This window comes from Gopherus flavomarginatus, chromosome 11 (assembly GCF_025201925.1).
Source record: "Gopherus flavomarginatus isolate rGopFla2 chromosome 11, rGopFla2.mat.asm, whole genome shotgun sequence".
In the NCBI taxonomy this organism is placed as follows: Eukaryota; Metazoa; Chordata; order Testudines; family Testudinidae; genus Gopherus; species Gopherus flavomarginatus.
Genome location: NC_066627.1, coordinates 78,004 through 95,304, shown reverse-complemented (window position 1 = coordinate 95,304; position 17,301 = coordinate 78,004). Strand labels below are relative to the sequence as shown.

The 17,301-nt window shown below is 61.2% G+C and overlaps 1 protein-coding gene across 1 annotated transcript; it reads left to right on the top strand.

The window, feature by feature from the left end:
• Positions 1-14: 14 nt before the first annotated feature.
• Positions 15-17,214, top strand: SUPT16H (SPT16 homolog, facilitates chromatin remodeling subunit). The gene is made up of 26 exons (XM_050919055.1): positions 15-155; positions 3,022-3,114; positions 3,267-3,437; positions 5,316-5,468; positions 5,632-5,778; positions 6,015-6,166; positions 6,482-6,654; positions 6,842-6,932; positions 7,232-7,305; positions 7,643-7,755; positions 8,052-8,117; positions 8,496-8,594; positions 8,851-8,966; positions 9,447-9,600; positions 9,953-10,080; positions 10,399-10,534; positions 10,663-10,789; positions 10,862-10,980; positions 11,132-11,257; positions 12,901-13,013; positions 13,245-13,320; positions 13,588-13,757; positions 15,003-15,132; positions 15,421-15,550; positions 15,881-15,958; positions 16,202-17,214. Exons 1-26 carry the CDS (start codon positions 90-92, stop codon positions 16,351-16,353), a joined length of 3,153 nt encoding a protein of 1,050 aa, XP_050775012.1. The 5' UTR covers positions 15-89; the 3' UTR covers positions 16,354-17,214.
• The last annotated feature ends 87 nt before the right edge of the window (positions 17,215-17,301 follow it).

Here is a 17,301-nt window from a genome sequence, read left to right as displayed (position 1 = left end):
GGGGCGGGGCGGGGCGGCAGGAAGCGCTTCCGGGGGCGAGGGGCCGCGGCAGGGCCTGGAGCGCGGGGACGAGCCGAGCCGGAGTCTCCATGGCGCTGAGCCTGGACCGCGAGGCCTATTACCGCCGCGTCAAGCGTCTCTATGGCAACTGGCAGGTGCGGCCCGGGGACCCCCGGGACCTTCCTGCCCCGCCCCCTGGGAGCCCCCCCGGGACCTCCCTGTCCGCTCCCCCCCCGGCCTCGCTGATCCCTGTCCCCCCCCCGGGACCCGCCCCCTGGGAGCCGCCCCGGGACCTCCCCGCTCCCCTCCCCCCCCGGCCTCGCTGATCCCTTCCCCCCCGGGTCCCGCTCCCTGCGAGCCCCCCCGGGACCTCCCTGTCTGCTCCCCCCCGGGACCCGCCCCCTGCGAGCCTCCCCGCTCCCCTTCCCCCCCGGCCTCGCTGATCCCTTCCCCCCGGGACCCGCCCCCTGGGAGCCCCCCCCCGACCTCCCTGTTCGCTCCCCCCCGGCCTCGCTTATTCCTGCCCCCCCCCCGTGACCTCCCTGTTCGCTCCCCCCCCGGCCTCGCTTATTCCTGCCCCCCCCCCGTGACCTCCCTGTTCGCTCCCCCCCCGGCCTCGCTTATCCCTGCCCCCCCGTGACCTCCCTGTTCGCTCCCCCCCGGCCTCGCTTATCCCTGCCCCCCCCGTGACCTCCCTGTTCGCTCCCCCCCCTCGCCTCGCTTATCCCTGTCCCCCCTGGGAGCCCTCCCGGGACCGCCTCGCTCCCCTCCCCCCCCCCGGCCTCGCTGATCCCTGCCCGCTCCCCCAGCCTCGCTTATCCCTGCCCCCCCCCGGGACCTCCCTGCACACTTCCCCCCTCGCCTTGCTTATCCCTGCTCCCTGGGAGCCCCCCCGGGACCTCCCTGCACGCTTCCCCCCTCGCCTCGCTTATCCCTGCCCCCCCGGGACCTCCCTGCGCGCTCCCCCCGGCCTCACTTATCCCTGCTCCCTGGGAGCCCCCCCGGGACCTCCCTGCACGCTTCCCCCCTCGCCTCGCTTATCCCTGCCCCCCCGGGACCTCCCTGCGCGCTCCCCCCGGCCTCACTTATCCCTGCCCCCCCCGGGACCCGCCCCCCAGGACCCGCTCCCCCCCCGGCCTCGCTTATCCCTTTCCCCCCTCCCCCTCGGCCCCCCCTGGCAGCCCCTGGGACTTTCTGGAGCCCTATTTCTGGGTGCCCCACCCGGGACCCTCCACCAGGACCCCAGCCCCTGAGACACCGGGACCCACCGTGGGGACCCCACCCGGGACACCCACCATGCGGAGACTCCTGGGTTTCCCAGTCTGAGTGCTCCCCATCCCCTGAGCCAGGGGTCTTCTCTGTCCTGCAACACCTCTAGGGGAGCCCCTGCTAGGGAACCCTTCTTGAGATCTGCTGTAGGGGGTCCCCTTTTCCTCGTTAATGCCCTGAGGATCAAGAGAACTCCCTAGTTCATCCTCTCAGGGAGTGACCTTCCCCCGCTGGCTGGTGCTAGGCCTGGGCCCCCCCAGCACAGTCCATTCAGTTCAGAAAGGGGGGGGAGACACCCTGGCCCACCCACCCCAACATCTGGGGGAGGGGTTCTAACTTCTTCCTTACCCACAGGTTGTCCCCTAACTTTGTTTTCCTGTTTCCAGCCTGGGAGCAAGGCAGCATGTCCAGGGGCAGGGGTCACTGCTCAGAATTGGCCCCAAGGGCTCCCTGGGGCAGGGGGATTTGGGCACTGGTAGTAGTGAGGGGCCATTTTGGAGTCTAGGGGTTATCTTTTCCCACCCAGCATAATGCTCTCGTCTGCAATTGAGAGGTACCATGTTGCAATGAGCGCCCTACCCATGAGGGGCTCTAGTGGTGAGGAGTTCCACTGGCTGCTCGTGGTGAAGTGCCCAGCTCTGAGCTCTGCTCCCTCCCCCCAGCCCCTGTTGATTGCACATGGAGCAGCCTCCAGTAGGGAACTGGGGCACCATCACACTAGATGCTGCACAGAAGAGGTCTCCCCGAGTCTTTTGTGATCTAAGCACAGAGCTGAAGATGGAGCAGCAACCAGAGCTGTGTTAAAATCAAAGGGTGCATGGGAAGAGGAGCCTGGTACTGGGGAAGCGGGGGGGGGCTCAACTTCCTGCTCTGCCACAGACTCTCTGTGAGAGCTTGGAGCAGTCCCTTAGCCTCCCAGTACAATGGGGACGCTGCCCTACTCCGCAGGGGTGCACGGGCATAAATATGTTTGATTCCGACGCGCTCGGATACTACAGGAATGGGGGCTGGATAAATAATTTGGACTGCTAGAAACTCCCACCTTGATTTGGGGGCCTAGGGGCTGTTAGTGGTGAGCTGATCCTTTGAGCTTTTTTGCCAGCCCCAGATGTTCCAAAATCACGAGATGGCTCTAAAATGGGGATTTGTCTTTTTAAATATGCTGTTTGGTTTCTAGGTCTTTGGGTAGCACATGAGTCACATTGCCAGGCTTTTCTCTGCTACCCAGGGCCTAGAAATGTGCCATGAGTTTCAGCTTTTCTAACGTGCCTAGGGGATTTGGATGCCAGTTCTGTTCACTTTGGGATTAGGGTGTCCAAATCCCTCAGGTAGCTTAAGCCATCTCTGCCCAAGTAAGAGGCTAGGACTTTCAAAGGGAGTTAGGTGCCCAGCAGTCATTGATTTGCAGGTTGGGTCTCTAACTCCCTTAGGCTAAACAGTCTTCTCTGTCCAATTTTGTAGTCAGCTGTTGTCTCCTTTCTCATTCATCTCTGCTAACCGCTCGTCCTTTCTCATTGTCCATCCACGATCTTCCCCTTCGGTTTTTGCTCTGTCCTTTCTAGAACTCTCCAGGTTTGTATCACAACATTAGGGTTGTTCCCTACCCCTCGAAGTCCTGGGCTGCCCTTCCGAGGCTACAGATCATTGAGAGCCCAGAGAGGTCAAATGAGCCTTTCTGATTAGCATGACATGGTTTGGGGCAGCTAGTGGGGGAGACACCCCAGCCCTCATTTCCCTCTGCTTCCCTTGCAGAAGGGAGAGGATGACTATGCCAACGTCGACGCTATCGTCGTCTCCGTGGGGGTGGATGAGGAGATTGTCTATGCCAAGTCCACTGCCCTGCAGGTCAGTAGGAGGGAAATCCGTGGAGGATGCTGCTGAGGCTGGGAATGAGGAAAGCGCTGAACAGAGGGGAGGTTGGGGTAGCACTCGCAGGGAGTGGAGGGGAGTCTTTGGTGGGGGGTGACTCCTTTCCCTCACGGCTCCTCTTCCTGTAGACGTGGCTCTTTGGCTACGAGCTCACCGACACCATCATGGTTTTCTGCGAGGACAAGATTCTGTTCATGGCCAGCAAGAAGAAGGTGGAATTCCTGAAGCAGATTGCCAACAGCAAAGGCAGTGAGAACGCCAATGGTGTGCCGGCCATCACGCTGCTCGTGCGGGAGAAGGCAAGTGTGTTGCACGCTGCCAGGCTGTTGTGGGTCGCTGCGTGGCGGGATCTACGGGCATGGCTGGGGGCGCTGTGCGGTGGGGTGTCCGGATGAGGCTAGGGGCGCTGTGCGGCGGGGTGTCCAGATGAGGCTGGGGCGCTGTGCGGTAGGGTGTCCGGATGGGGCTGGGGGTGCTGCGCGGCGGGGTGTCCGGACGTGGCCAGGCGGGGCTGGGGGCGCTGCACGACAGGGTGTCCAGATGGGGCTGGGGGCACTGCGCGGTGGGGTGTCCGGACGGGGCCGGGCATGGCTGGGAGTGCTGGGTGGCGGGGTGTCCAGGCGTGACTGGGGGCACTGCACGGCGGGGTGTCAGGGCCAGGCTGGGCGCACTGCGTGACCGGATGTCCAAATGAGGCTGGAGGTGCTGTGCGGCGGGGTGTCCGGGCGTGGCAGGGGGGGCTGTGCGGCGGGGTGTCTTGGCGGGGCTGGGGGCGCTGGGCGGCGGGGTGTCTTGGTGGGGCTGGGGGCGCTGCGCGGCGGGGTGTCCGGACGGGGCCGGGCGTGGCTGGGGGTGCTGGGCGACGGGGTGTCCAGATAGGGCTGGGGGCGCTGTGCGGCAAGGTGTCCGGACGGGGCTGGGGGCGCTACGCGGCGGGGTGTCCGGACGGGGCTGGGGGCGCTACGCGGCGGGGTGTCCGGACGGGGCTGGGGGCGCTACGTGGCGGGGTGTCCGGACGGGGCTGGGGGCGCTGCGCGGTGCGGTGTCCAGATGGGGCTAGGGGCGCTGTGTGGCAGGGTGTCAGGGCGGGGCCTGGCATACTGCATGACCGGATGTCCAAATGAGGCTGGGGGCGCTGTGCGGCGGGGTGTCCGGACGGGGCTGGGGGCGCTGTGCGGCGGGGTGTCCGGACGGGGCTGGGGGCGCTGTGCGGCGGGGTGTCCGGACGGGGCTGGGGGCGCTACGCGGCGGGGTGTCCGGGTGGGGCTAGGGGCGCTGCGCGGCAGGGTGTCAGGGCGGGGCCTGGCATACTGCATGACCGGATGTCCAAATGAGGCTGGGGGCGCTGGGCAGCGGGGTGTCCGGACGGGGCTGGGGGCGCTACGCGGCGGGGTGTCCGGACGGGGCTGGGGGCGCTACGCGGCGGGGTGTCCGGACGGGGCTGGGGGCGCTGCGCGGTGCGGTGTCCGGATGGGGCTAGGGGCGCTGCGCGACGGGGTGTCCGGACGGGGCCGGGCGTGGCTGGGGGTGCTGTGCGGCGGGGTGTCCAGCCGTGACTGGGGGTGCTGCGCGGCAGGGTGTCCGGATGGGGCTGGGGGCGCTGCGCGGTGCGGTGTCCGGACGGGGCCCGGCATGGCTGGGGGTGCTGGGCAGCGGGGTGTCCAGGCATGACTGGGGGCACTGTGCGGCAGGGTGTCAGGGCGGGGCCGGGCGCACTGCTTGACCGGATGTCCAAATGAGGCTGGGGGCGCTGTGCAGCGGGGTGTCCGGACAGGGCCGGGCGTGGCTGGGGGTGCTCGGCGGGGGGACCAGGCCGGGCTGGACTGGACTAGGGTGGTGCATGCTGAGGGGTGGAGAGCTGTGGAATGACTATGAGGGTGTTGTGTTTTACCCATTGAAAGTTACGGGAAGGTTGAGCCCATGCGAGTCGAGGGAAGTTGACGGTTGTGCACACTGGGCTGGGAGGAGGTTGAGGTCGCTGCTTATGGAGGAGTTGGGGGATGTTGATGGTGTGGTGGGCCGGGCTGGAGGGAGAGCTGGTGAGGGCCTTACACTTATGGCTTGCTTGGGCAGGCAGGGTGAAGGGAGGGGTAGCAAACGGGCTCTGGTGATGCAAGCTGCCGCCTCCCTAACGCCACTCCCCCTCTCGGGGACTAACCTGCCCCTGCACCCCGTAGAATGAGAGCAACAAGGGGAACTTTGAGAAGATGATCGAGGCGCTGAAGGGCAGCAAGAGCGGGAAGCGCATCGGGGTCTTCAGCAAGGACAGGTTCCCCGGGGAGTTCATGAAGAGCTGGAACGACTGCCTCAGCAAGGAGGGCTTCCAGAAGGTGAGCTGGGGGCAGGGTAGGTGGGTGGGAGCTGCTGCCGTTCCCTCCCTTCCCCCGGCTCTGGCTCTGCAGGTGGATATCAGTGCGGCTGTGGCCTTACACTGAGGCAGGGATGTGGGGAGCTCTGCCTGCCCCCCTCACTCCCTCCTTGTCTCTGGAGCAGATAGACATCAGCGCAGTCGTGGCCTACACTATTGCAGTGAAGGAGGATGGGGAACTGAATCTGATGCGCAAAGCGGCTGCTATCACCTCTGAGGTCTTTAACAAATTTTTCAAGGAGCGGGTCATGGAGATTGTCGACGCTGACGAGGTGAGAGAGTAGGGAGGCCCCAGGGGTGCAGTGAGGGTGAGCTGTGGCTGGCAGGTGGGGGGGGGCCTGGTGGGGGGCGAGCCGCAGCTGGGAAGGGGGGGCCTGGTGGGGGGCGAGCTGCGGCTGGGAGAGGGGAGGGCTGGTGGGGGGTGAGCCGCGAATGGGAGGGGTCTGGGGGGGGTGAATCCTGCAGTCTGTCTGGCTGTTCCTACTTGAAGTCTCCATGTGCCCCACAGAAAGTGCGGCACAGCAAGCTGGCAGAGTCCGTGGAGAAGGCCATCGAGGAGAAGAAGTACCTGTCAGGGGCTGACCCCTCCACGGTGGAGATGTGCTATCCCCCCATCATCCAGAGTGGCGGCAACTACAACCTCAAGTTCAGCGTTGTCAGGTCGGTGCCAACAGGGCTCCTAACCCTCTCTTCCACCCCAATATCCTCCCCTACCGCTGCTGAGCGGTAAGGCCAGGGCCAGGCCCAACCTCGCTTCCCCGAGAACCGCCCAATGCTGGAGACTTGTTGGCTGAAAGGGGACGGTCGGTCTCTAGAGAGGAGTCGGGGAGCTGGTGCTGCTGGCTGGGTTGGGTTGGTCTGGCTGGCCCTGCCTTTTCCAAGCTCCAGGGACTCCTGGCTCAGCCCCCAGACACCCCACGCCAAGCCCATGACTAGCGCCTCCCCGAAATGCGCCTTTCTCTGTCCATCCCCTAGTGACAAGAACCACATGCACTTCGGGGCCATCACCTGTGCCATGGGCATCCGCTACAAATCCTATTGCTCCAACCTGGTGCGCACGCTCATGGTGGACCCGCCCCAGGAGGTGCAGGACAATTACACCTTTCTGCTGCAGCTGCAGGAGGAGCTGCTCAAGGAGCTGCGGCATGGTGAGTAGGGGTGGGGGTGCTGAGGAAGTGTGGGGGGCGTCATGCTGTCTCATGGGTGGAGGGGGGGTGAAGGATGTCGCATTGCCCCGCCCCGGCGGGGGAGGTGGGACATGATGCTGCCCTGGCCCACGTGGGAGGGAAGGGGAGGACATCGCGCCGCCTGGTGCTCATGCTGAGACTCCCCCAGGCGTGAAGCTGTGCGAAGTCTATGCTGCCGTCATGGATGTGGTGAAGAAGCAGAAGCCAGAGCTCTTAAACAAGATCACCAAGAACCTGGGGTAAGAAACCGCCCCCAACTCCCATTACACAGACCCACATGCACCACGCACCCTCCACCATCGGCTGAGTCTGCTGAGGGTGAGCACCCAGGACCTAGGGGAAGAGAACCCTGCTCCAGGTTCCAGCCCAGCCCCCGTGCGCCCAGGGCCTGCACTGCTCAGCCTGGCTTAGGGGCTAGGCACCAGGCTCCTGCTGGAGTGGTGCCTGCAATCCCTGCCCAGCTAGCGTAGGGCAGGGAGCATTGTCAGGGCCAGAGGGTGGCTATGGGTAACCCATCTGCTCTCTGGATTCCTCCCAGATTTGCCATGGGCATCGAGTTCAGAGAGGGCTCCCTCGTCATCAACAGCAAGAACCAGCACCGGCTCAAGAAAGGTAAAACAACCCCCTACAGACACACACTCACACACAGCTCCCTTCCCACTGATGTCATCACAACCCCATGCCCTCATAGCCAGCTCAGTTATGGGCAGAAACCCCCCTTGTCCTCACAGTCAGATACCCAGGCCCTGCAAGCCCCCATGCAGCCCTTCTCCTGCAGGCGAGGGGCTCCCCTAAAGCCTTTGAGGGGAGGGGATAGCTCCGTGCACCCTGCTCCCTGTGCATGTGGACTGGTTGGTGACAGCTGCCGTCCCTGCATGTCCCCCGGGCCCTGCCATCCCAGTCTGGACCCCTCTGAGCCATGTCACCCCCTTTCCCATCTGGCTGGCAGGAATGGTATTCAGCATCAACGTGGGCTTCTCCGACCTGACCAACAAGGAGGGGAAGAAACCAGAGGAGCGAACATATGCACTGTTCATTGGGGACACCGTGCTGGTGGATGAGGTGGGTGTGGGAGTGGGGTCGCAACGTTATTTGTGGGGCACCATGCTGGTGGATGAGGTGAGGGGGGGGTCTCAAGGTTATTTGGGAGGCACCATGCTGGTGAGTGTGGGGGGTGGGAACGGAGGGTTATTTGGGGGGCACTGTGCTGGTGGATGGGAGGCGCGCAGGGTTATTTGGGGGGCACCGTGCTGGTGGATGGGGGGCATACAAGGTGAGTATTTTCTGCATCTCTCTCCCCATGTGGGTTTATGGGCTGCCATCCACTCCCCCCTCTGACTTTCCCTTTACTGTCCAAGGACGGCCCGGCCACCATCCTGACCTCTGTTAAGAAGAAAGTCAAGAACGTTGGCATCTTCCTCAAGGTGAGGCTGGGAATGTGGGAAAGGTGGAGGGAAGACAGACTCAATATCAGAGCAGGGTCTGGGGGTCTCCCATGCTTCAGGGGCAGTGAGTTCTGCATGGAGGAGGGCAGGGGATGACAGAAGGTCTCCAAGGTGCTGGGTGGGGGTGGGGCTGGGGAGATGTTGGGGAACAAAGTGGCAAAATTTCATAGATTTGTAGGTCCTAAGGCAGAAGGGATCATTACAACCCTCTGGTCTGACGTTCTGCAGAATACAAGCCAGCGAACATCCCCAGCATAATTCCCAGGGGGATGGAGGATGAAGGGTACAGGGCAACTTTGGGGCAGAGGTGTAGAGGGTGGGGGCAGCAGCTCTGACCATTCTGCCTGTCTCCCACAGAACGAAGATGAGGAGGAGGAAGAGGAGGAGAAGGACGAGGCTGAAGACCTGCTGGGGCGCAGCTCCCGAGCAGCAGCACTGCTGACGGAGCGGACACGGGTGCAGTTCCCCTCCTGTCATGGGGAGCTGGGCAGGGCTGGTTGGGCTAAAGAGCCCACATGGGACACCTGTCAGGGGTCCTGCGGCTCAGAAGGGGCTAGGGGAGCTAATTCCCACAAGGGAGGCGCTGGGGGCCCTGCTCCTATGGGACTGGGGATAAGTGGTCCTTATGGCTGCAGGGCTGGCTCGGGGCAGGGCAGTGGCTAGGCTGCTGAGCTGGGGTCTAGGCCTCACTCGCATTCCTGCTCCCCCCCAGAACGAGCTCACGGCAGAGGAGAAGCGTCGAGCCCACCAGAAAGAGCTGGCCATGCAGCTTAACGAGGAGGCCAAGCGGCGGCTGACGGAGCAGAAGGGCGAGCAGCAGATCCAGAAGTGAGTGGGAGGGAACTTGGGGTGAGAGCAGATCTAGGAGTGAGTGGGGGGACCTCGGGGGGCAGGGAGGGCAGTGACTCTAGAAGTGAGTGGGAGGGGACCCTGGGGGGCTGTGCTGTGTTTTGGAGGAGGCTGTGTGTGACCGCTGGATATCTGGAAGCCCGGGGGGCTGTTCTGCATTTCGGAGGAGACTGTGTGTGCCTGCTGGATATCGGGGGACCCCAAGAGGCTGTGCGCCCCTGCTGGATATCTGAGGGGGCTGTGCTGTGTTTCGGAGGAGGCTGTGTGTGCCTGCTGGATATCTGGGGACCCCAGGGGGCTGTGCTGTGTTTCGGAGGGAAGCTGTGTATGCCTGCTGGATATCTGGGACCCCAGGGGGCTGTTCTGTGTTTCGGAGGGAAGCTGTGTGTGCCTGCTAGATATCTGGGAGCCCTGGGGCGGGGGCTGTGCGATGTTTCACCTTTTCCCCACCCCGCCCAGGGCCCGCAAATCGAACATCTCCTACAAGAACCCATCGCTGATGCCCAAGGAGCCGCACATCCGGGAGATGAAAATCTACATTGACAAGAAATACGAGACTGTCATCATGCCAGTCTTTGGCATCGCCACGCCCTTCCACATAGCCACCATTAAGGTGTGTGGGGCTGGGTAATGGGGACTCTGCATGCTTCTGCGTGGCCACCGTCAGCCTAGGGAGGTGACTCCTCAGCACACGGGACAGGGAGGGGGTTAGGAAACCTGCTGGGTTGAGGAGGGTGTTGGTTCTTCAGCTCGAAGGACAGTGGGGGCCTTTTCCCCCAGAGACCCTGTCTCTAGGGGCCATACAGGCAGGAGCCCTGGCGAGTGGGGGGGTTACAGGCAGGAGCTCTGGGGAGTGGAGCTGGGGGGGAGGGCGGTGGCTTACAGGTGGGAGCGGGGTACAGAGAAGGCCCCAGCTGCATTCAGGGCGCACAGCTTGACTGACCCCCCACCTCCCTGTGGTGCAGAACATCAGCATGTCGGTGGAGGGTGACTACACCTACTTGCGCATCAACTTCTACTGCCCGGGCAGTGCCCTGGGTCGCAACGAGGGCAACATCTTCCCCAACCCCGAGGCCACCTTCGTCAAGGAGATGTGAGTGCCCCCTTCCCCACCCTCTGCCCACTGCCTGGAAGACTTTCCCCAATTCCCGCACTGCCCTGGGGGCCTCTCCAACTCCTGCCCTACAGCCCCCTCAAGCCCCAGGCTGGGCTGGGACTTGGGACTCCTGGCTCTGGCACAGTCTGACTGTGTGACCTGGGCTCTTGGCCTCTGTACATGGGGGAGCTTGACAGCCTGCTGCATGGGGCAGCGGGGAGACTGGGCACCAGCGTCCTGTGGGGGCTGGGCGCCTGGATGCCCTGGGCGTGCAGTGCTGTTACACCCAGTAACTGCTCACTGCACCTCCCCCAGCACATATCGTGCCTCCAACATGAAGACGCCGGGTGAGCAGACGGTGCCAGCCCTCAACCTGCAGAACGCTTTCCGCATCATCAAGGAGGTGCAGAAACGCTACAAAACCCGAGAGGCGGAGGAGAAGGAGAAGGAGGTGAGCCAGGAGTGGGGATCCCGGGGAAAGCTGGCCCCAGATCCTGATGTCAGGCAGAGACACTTACCAGACCTGGGGCTCAGTGCTCCGTGGAATCTCACTCACTGGCTCTCCTCGTGTCTCTCTAGGGCATCGTCAAGCAAGACTCGCTCATCATTAATCTGAACCGGAGCAACCCCAAGCTAAAGGACCTGTACATCCGGCCCAACATCGCTCAGAAGAGGATGCAAGGCTCGCTGGAGGCCCATGTCAATGGTAGGGGCCCCTTTCCCCAGCCCGCTCAGCTCCAGCCCAAGGCTCCCCTCTCACTGTCTGTCTCTTGGGCAGGTTTCCGCTTCACGTCCGTGCGAGGAGACAAGGTTGACATTCTGTACAACAACATCAAACACGCCCTGTTTCAGCCCTGCGACGGGGAGATGATCATTGTGCTGCACTTCCACCTCAAGGTAGGGCCCTGTGCCCCCAGGAACCACCTCCTGGCCTGGTCTTGCCCTGCTCTGTGCAGGGCTGGGGGGGTCTCTGGCAGGGTTTGATCCGGGGGATGGTGTGGGGTGTGAGAGACAGTGGAACCTTCATGCCTCCCCTCCACTCCCCCAGAACGCCATCATGTTTGGGAAGAAGCGGCACACGGATGTGCAGTTCTACACCGAGGTGGGCGAGATCACCACAGACCTGGGCAAGCACCAGCACATGCATGACCGTGATGACCTCTACGCGGAGCAGGTGAGATGTGGTGCCGGGGTGAGGAGGCAGCCTCCAGGCTGACCTTGCTGCCCTTGCAGATTGAGTGCAAGATGAGAGGGGACTGAGAGGAGGGATCTCTGTCCCTAAGAGGCTGTGCTGACCCTGCAGATGGAGAGCAAGGGGGTACATTAGGGGGCTCCTCTCCCCGGGAGCCTGGCTGATGTCCTTGTGCCCCATGCAGATGGAGGCGGGGGGCTCAGAAGGGGGAGTCTCTCACTGGGAGCCTGACTCATGTCCCTGTGCCCCATGCAGATGGAGGCGGGGGGCTCAGAAGGGGGGTCTCTCCCTGGGAGCCTGGCTCATGTCCCTGTGCCCCATGCAGATGGAGGCGGGGGGCTCAGAAGGGGGGTCTCTCCCCGGGAGCCTGGCTGATGTCCCTGTGCCCCACGCAGATGGAGGAGGGGGGCTCAGAAGGGGGGTCTCTCCCCGGGAGCCTGGCTGATGTCCCTGTGCCCCACGCAGATGGAGGAGGGGGGCTTAGAAGGGGGGTCTCTCTCCGGGAGCCTGGCTGATGTCCCTGTGCCCCACGCAGATGGAGGAGGGGGGCTCAGAAGGGGGGTCTCTCCCCAGGAGCCTGGCTGATGTCCCTGTGCCCCACGCAGATGGAGGCGGGCGGCTCAGAAGGGGGGTCTCTCCCCGGGAGCCTGGCTGATGTCCCTGTGCCCCACGCAGATGGAGGCGGGGGGCTCAGAAGGGGGGTCTCTCGCCAGGAGCCTGGCTGATGTCCCTGTGCCCCACGCAGATGGAGGCAGGGGGCCTCTCCCCGGGAGCCTGGCTGATGTCCCTGTGTCCCACACAGATGGAGGCGAGGGGGTAGGCGGGGGGCTGAAAGGGAGGGGTCTTTCCCCGGGAGCCTGGCTGATGTCCCTGTGTCCCACACAGATGGAGGCGAGGGCGTAGGCGTGGGGCTGAAAGGGGAGGTCTTTCCCCGGGAGCCTGGCTGATGTCCCTGTGCCCCACACAGATGGAGGCGGGGGACTCAGAAGGGGGGGTCTCTCCCCGGGAGCCTGGCTGATGTCCCTGTGCCCCACGCAGATGGAGGAGGGGGGCTCAGAAGGGGGGTCTCTCGCCGGGAGCCTGGCTGATGTCCCTGTGCCCCACGCAGATGGAGGCGGGGGGGCTCAGAAGGGGGGTCTCTCGCCGGGAGCCTGGCTGATGTCCCTGTGCCCCACGCAGATGGAGGCGGGGGGCTCAGAAGGGGGGTCTCTCGCCGGGAGCCTGGCTGATGTCCCTGTGCCCCACGCAGATGGAGGCGGGGGGCTCAGAAGGGGGGTCTCTCCCCGGGAGCCTGGCTGATGTCCCTGTGTCCCACACAGATGGAGGCGAGGGGGTAGGCGGGGGGCTCAGAAGGGGGGGTCTTTCCCCGGGAACCTGGCTGATGTCCCTGTGCCCCACGCAGATGGAGGAGGGGGGCTCAGAAGGGGGGTCTCTCGCCGGGAGCCTGGCTGATGTCCCTGTGCCCCACGCAGATGGAGGCGGGGGGCTCAGAAGGGGGGTCTCTCCCCGGGAGCCTGGCTGATGTCCCTGTGCCCCACACAGATGGAGGCGAGGGGGTAGGCGGGGGGCTCAGAAGGGGGGGTCTTTCCCCGGGAACCTGGCTGATGTCCCTGTGCCCCACACAGATGGAGCGCGAGATGAGGCACAAGCTGAAAACGGCCTTTAAGAATTTCATCGAGAAGGTGGAGGCTCTGACCAAGGAGGAGCTGGAGTTCGAGGTGCCCTTTCGGGACCTGGGGTAAGGGGAAGAACTAGGGTATCACGGTGCCCTTCCAGCACCCCTAAGGATGAGAGGAGCAGGGGCATGGCGGGTGCCCTGTCGGGGAGTAAGGGCATGGAGGATGCCCTTGCGGGACCTTTGGGAGGGATCAGGGATGTGGAGGTGCCCTTCCGGGACCTGAGGACACAGTCTGTGACACAAGTCTGCCCCGTGGCTCTCACTGACCTTGCTCGCTTTGCTCTCTGGCAGGTTCAATGGTGCCCCCTACAGAAGCACCTGCCTGCTCCAGCCGACCAGCAGTGCCCTGGTGAATTGCACTGAGTGGGTGAGTGTCCGTGGGGGACCTGTTCATGCCCCCCAGCCCAGTCCCTGCCCTCCCCAGGGCCTGGCACAAACCTGTGTCCCAAGGGAGCCGCCTGGGTGCTTATGGGGGTGAGCAGAGCTCAGGGCAAGCGCTGGCACTATAGGGTGGGAAGGGATGGGGTGCAGCTCAGTCCCCTGTGATTACTGGTCCCATTGGCAGGGAGTTTCTGTCACAGGGCTGGTGAGGGGCTGTCTCCATCCTGGGCCTGACCCCACCCTTCCCCTCCAGCCTCCGTTCGTGGTGACGCTGGATGAGGTGGAACTCATTCACTTTGAGCGAGTCCAGTTCCACCTGAAGAACTTTGACATGGTCATCGTCTACAAGGACTACAGCAAGAAAGTGACCATGATCAATGCCATCCCCGTGGCCTCCCTCGACCCCATCAAGGAGTGGCTCAAGTGAGTGACCCCACCGTCCCCCTCCCCAATACCTACCTCATCAGGATCCCGATCCCCCACCATACCCACCAGTTCCATCTACTGGGGGGTCCCCACTGAGGAGTGCCCACCCCCCGACCCCTCCACTGAGATCTACTTCACCTGGATACCAATCCCCCAGCTCCCCCTGATACCAGTTCCCAGCCTCCTCACTACCTACCAATGTCATCAACTGGAAGTTCCCCCTCCACACGTCTCTCCTGGTGCCTACCCCACACACACCAGAACTCTGATGCCATAGAGCTTCCCAGAGTGGAATGATTTAAATCACCAGTTTTTAATCATGATTTAAATCAATTTTAATTGTGTTTTGCATTTGTACTTTTTAGGGTTTTTTCCCCCTAAAAAAAGGTTGGTTCTCATTGGCTGGTAACCATTAAACCAAGTTGATCTGCAACTGAATACAGCCTTTACACTACATTTAGTTCTTCTTGCTGCCCAGGAGGACATACTAGCTGTATCTATACACAGTTATTTAAGCAATGATAGCAATTTACGTGTCACTCAGATTCTTAATTTTACATTTTTTATTCTGTGAAAAAATGGTGAGTGATCCATATCTTGAAGATGATTTTTTACTTCTGGTTAGTGTCAGGCTCTGTTTGGATAGAAATTCAAATTCAATTTAAAAATGCACAAATCTATTGTAAAATGCTTTTTTATTAGTTAAATAAACTGTCTTAATGTGCAGGATACATGCAAAAAAAGTGTATATCAAAGTTTTATCTAAACATGTTTTGCACTTAAAACCAATTAAGCAAGGGAAGCTTTTCCACTTCCCAGCAGGTTTTTCCACTTTGAAAACTAGTCATTGAACTGAACTTTGAATGCACTGACATGAAGAAAATATTCTCTCTGCACTTGCAGACGAGGGTACTGCTATTAAAAGCCTGTTAGGCCTTCAGCAAACTGTGGTTCCAAGTGCTTGCCCAGCTACTTCCACCAGTTCAGTGGTTTAACTTTCCTTAAAAGTTGGTAGTAAACATTTACTGAATAAAAATATTAAATTTAATGTAAATAGATTATAGTAAATATAGGCCTGAACATAGGTTGTCATAATTTTAAATACTTTATTTTTTTATAAGTAAGTAAACATGTTTAGTTTTACATAAAATTTATCCACTCTGGAGCCTCCTGATACCATTCCCCCAAGTCCCAGTCCCCTCGTCCACTGGGACCCAATACTGATCTCTCCTTTCTCCCTAGCTCTTGTGACCTGAAGTACACGGAGGGGGTGCAGTCCCTCAACTGGACCAAAATCATGAAGACGATTGTGGATGACCCTGAAGGCTTCTTTGAGCAGGGGGGTTGGTCGTTCCTGGAGCCTGAGGGAGAGGTATGGGGGGTAGGGGGATGGGACTCTGACTCCCCTGGAGAGTGATGAGGGAGGGCTCTCTCACAAGTGGGAGGGGCCCCTGCAAAGCGATGATAGTTGGGGATTATTTTGATTTTCTCTGGACACCCCAGTATCTGAGCCCAATGAACATTAATTAATCTGATCTCACTCCCACTTCTCTCTGCCCCCCATGACCTATGGGAATCACTGAAGATCATCCAGTGAATCAGAGACAACTGGAGATAGAACCCCCAGGAGTTCTGATTCCTGGCTGGAATCTCTCCCCAGGGCAGTGATGCCGAGGTCGGGGAGTCAGAGTCAGAGATCGAGGATGAGACATTTAACCCCTCAGAGGACGAATATGAGGAGGAGGAAGAGGATAGTGATGAAGATTACTCCTCTGAGGCGGAGGAATCAGGTGAGGCCCCTGCAGCTTAGGCCGGGGGTGGAGGGATTCTTGACACCAAGCCTCTGCGCTGGGGGTCTGACCCTGAGGGGTCACCTGGCAGAGTACTCAGCTACCCCCCTTCTCCTGGGAGCCCTCCCTTTTCTTCCCCACACTGCCTGCTCTGTCCTGCCTGATTTCCCGTCCCAGCTGTTCTCTCATTCTGAGGGGTGGGGTGAGGTGGGGATGGGTCCTTGTTGTTCCAGTGTAAGGAGGATGGTTCCCCCCATTGGACAAAGGGTTGAGCTGGGGGGGTGGGGCTGCGCACTGGGCCATCCGCTGAGCTCCTGTCTCCATTTGCAGATTACTCCAAGGAATCCATGGGCAGCGAGGAGGAGAGTGGGAAGGATTGGGACGAGCTGGAGGAAGAGGCCAGGAAAGGTGAGTGCTAGCCCTTGAGACATCTCCCCAAATGCACACCAGGGCCCTGGGATCTGGGTTTCCTTGGGGCACCTTGTTCACTCTGACCCCTAATGGGTGTGGTGGGAGGGGACAGAGCCCTGCACCTCCTGTTGCTTTGTGGTAGAACAGGAGAGCTGGTGGGGATAGGTACCCAGTCTCTCACCTGTCCAGGAGTTGGGTGGATTACACAGCCATGCCCTGACCCCTGTCTCACTCCCCTAGCGGACCGAGAGAGCCGGTATGAGGAAGAGGAGGAGCAGAGCCGCAGCCTGAGCCGGAAGAGGAAGGGTCCAGCCCACAGTTCCAGCCGCCGCAGTTCCCACAGCCGCAGCCCAGGCCGCAGCTCGGGACCCCCCAAGAAGAAGAGGAAGTAGGCAGTGAACTCTGACCCTCCCCAGTGGCCAAGCCTGGGGCACCAGACCCTGCTCAACAGCCTGTCCCAGGGTTGGGGGGGCACCATGCCCCACCCACAGACTTTTGTCTTTTCCTGTTTTCAATTTTCCCCATTTTGTTTCTTGAGTTTTTCTGGCCATTTGTACGGACCAATCAGCTGTGAGAATTCCAGGCCCCGCCTGCCTGTAACCATGGACATGGGCACTGCCAATGAAGAGGAGTAAGGACGCTGATGTCAGTGATGTGCTCCCCACACCGCCTTCACTCCCTCCTGGGGTCCCTCCCAAGTCACCCCCACATTCCCCTGTGAGGTATAGGCATGGCCATGGTGCAGGCTGGTGCTTTCTTCTGGCAATGGAATCATCCCCCTTCCCAGCAGCTCTGGGGAGACACGCAGCCAGCGCAGAGGATCTCTGAGTGTCTCGGACTTCGTGCTCAGGGTGCCGGGAACCAAGGCTGGGTTGGCGCCTACAGGTCCATCCTATCCCTACTGGAGGGGTTGGGAGTGGGCCAGCCCTGCCGGGAGCGGGGTGCATGAGGGGAGTGGTCTAGCCCTCAGAGGATCCAGCTTCTTGTTTTTTTACTCGCCTGGCTCTGTCCCGTATTTATCTCGTTTCCTCAGTTGCCAAGTCAAGCCTCTGGTGGGAGAGATGCTTTTGTTTGGGGGGTTTTATTGTGTCATCTCCCCTGGGCCCCCATCACCTCTCCCTGCTGCTTGCTGGTGAGGAAGGCCTCTGGGAGGTGATGGGGCAGGGGAGGGCTCTAATTTTTTTCATAGCTGGTAGCTCTTGGATTTTCGACTTTGGAGAATTGAAACAATAAAATGTTTTTTTGTAAGTTCACCTTTTCCAGGTGCTGAGTCTGTTCAGTCGGGGGGATGGGACGCTGCTCACCTCTGTTGTTTGTATTACGGCAGCACTTTGAGGCTC

Bases quoted from the DNA above. Each gene is read 5' to 3' on its own strand.
- SUPT16H (XM_050919055.1), top strand. From the start codon at position 90: ATGGCGCTGAGCCTGGACCGCGAGGCCTATTACCGCCGCGTCAAGCGT. The intron at 156-3,021 runs GTGCGGCCCGGG...CTTCCCTTGCAG, and splicing joins GTCTCTATGGCAACTGGCAG to AAGGGAGAGGATGACTATGC. The intron at 15,959-16,201 runs GTGAGTGCTAGC...TCACTCCCCTAG, and splicing joins GGAGGAAGAGGCCAGGAAAG to CGGACCGAGAGAGCCGGTAT.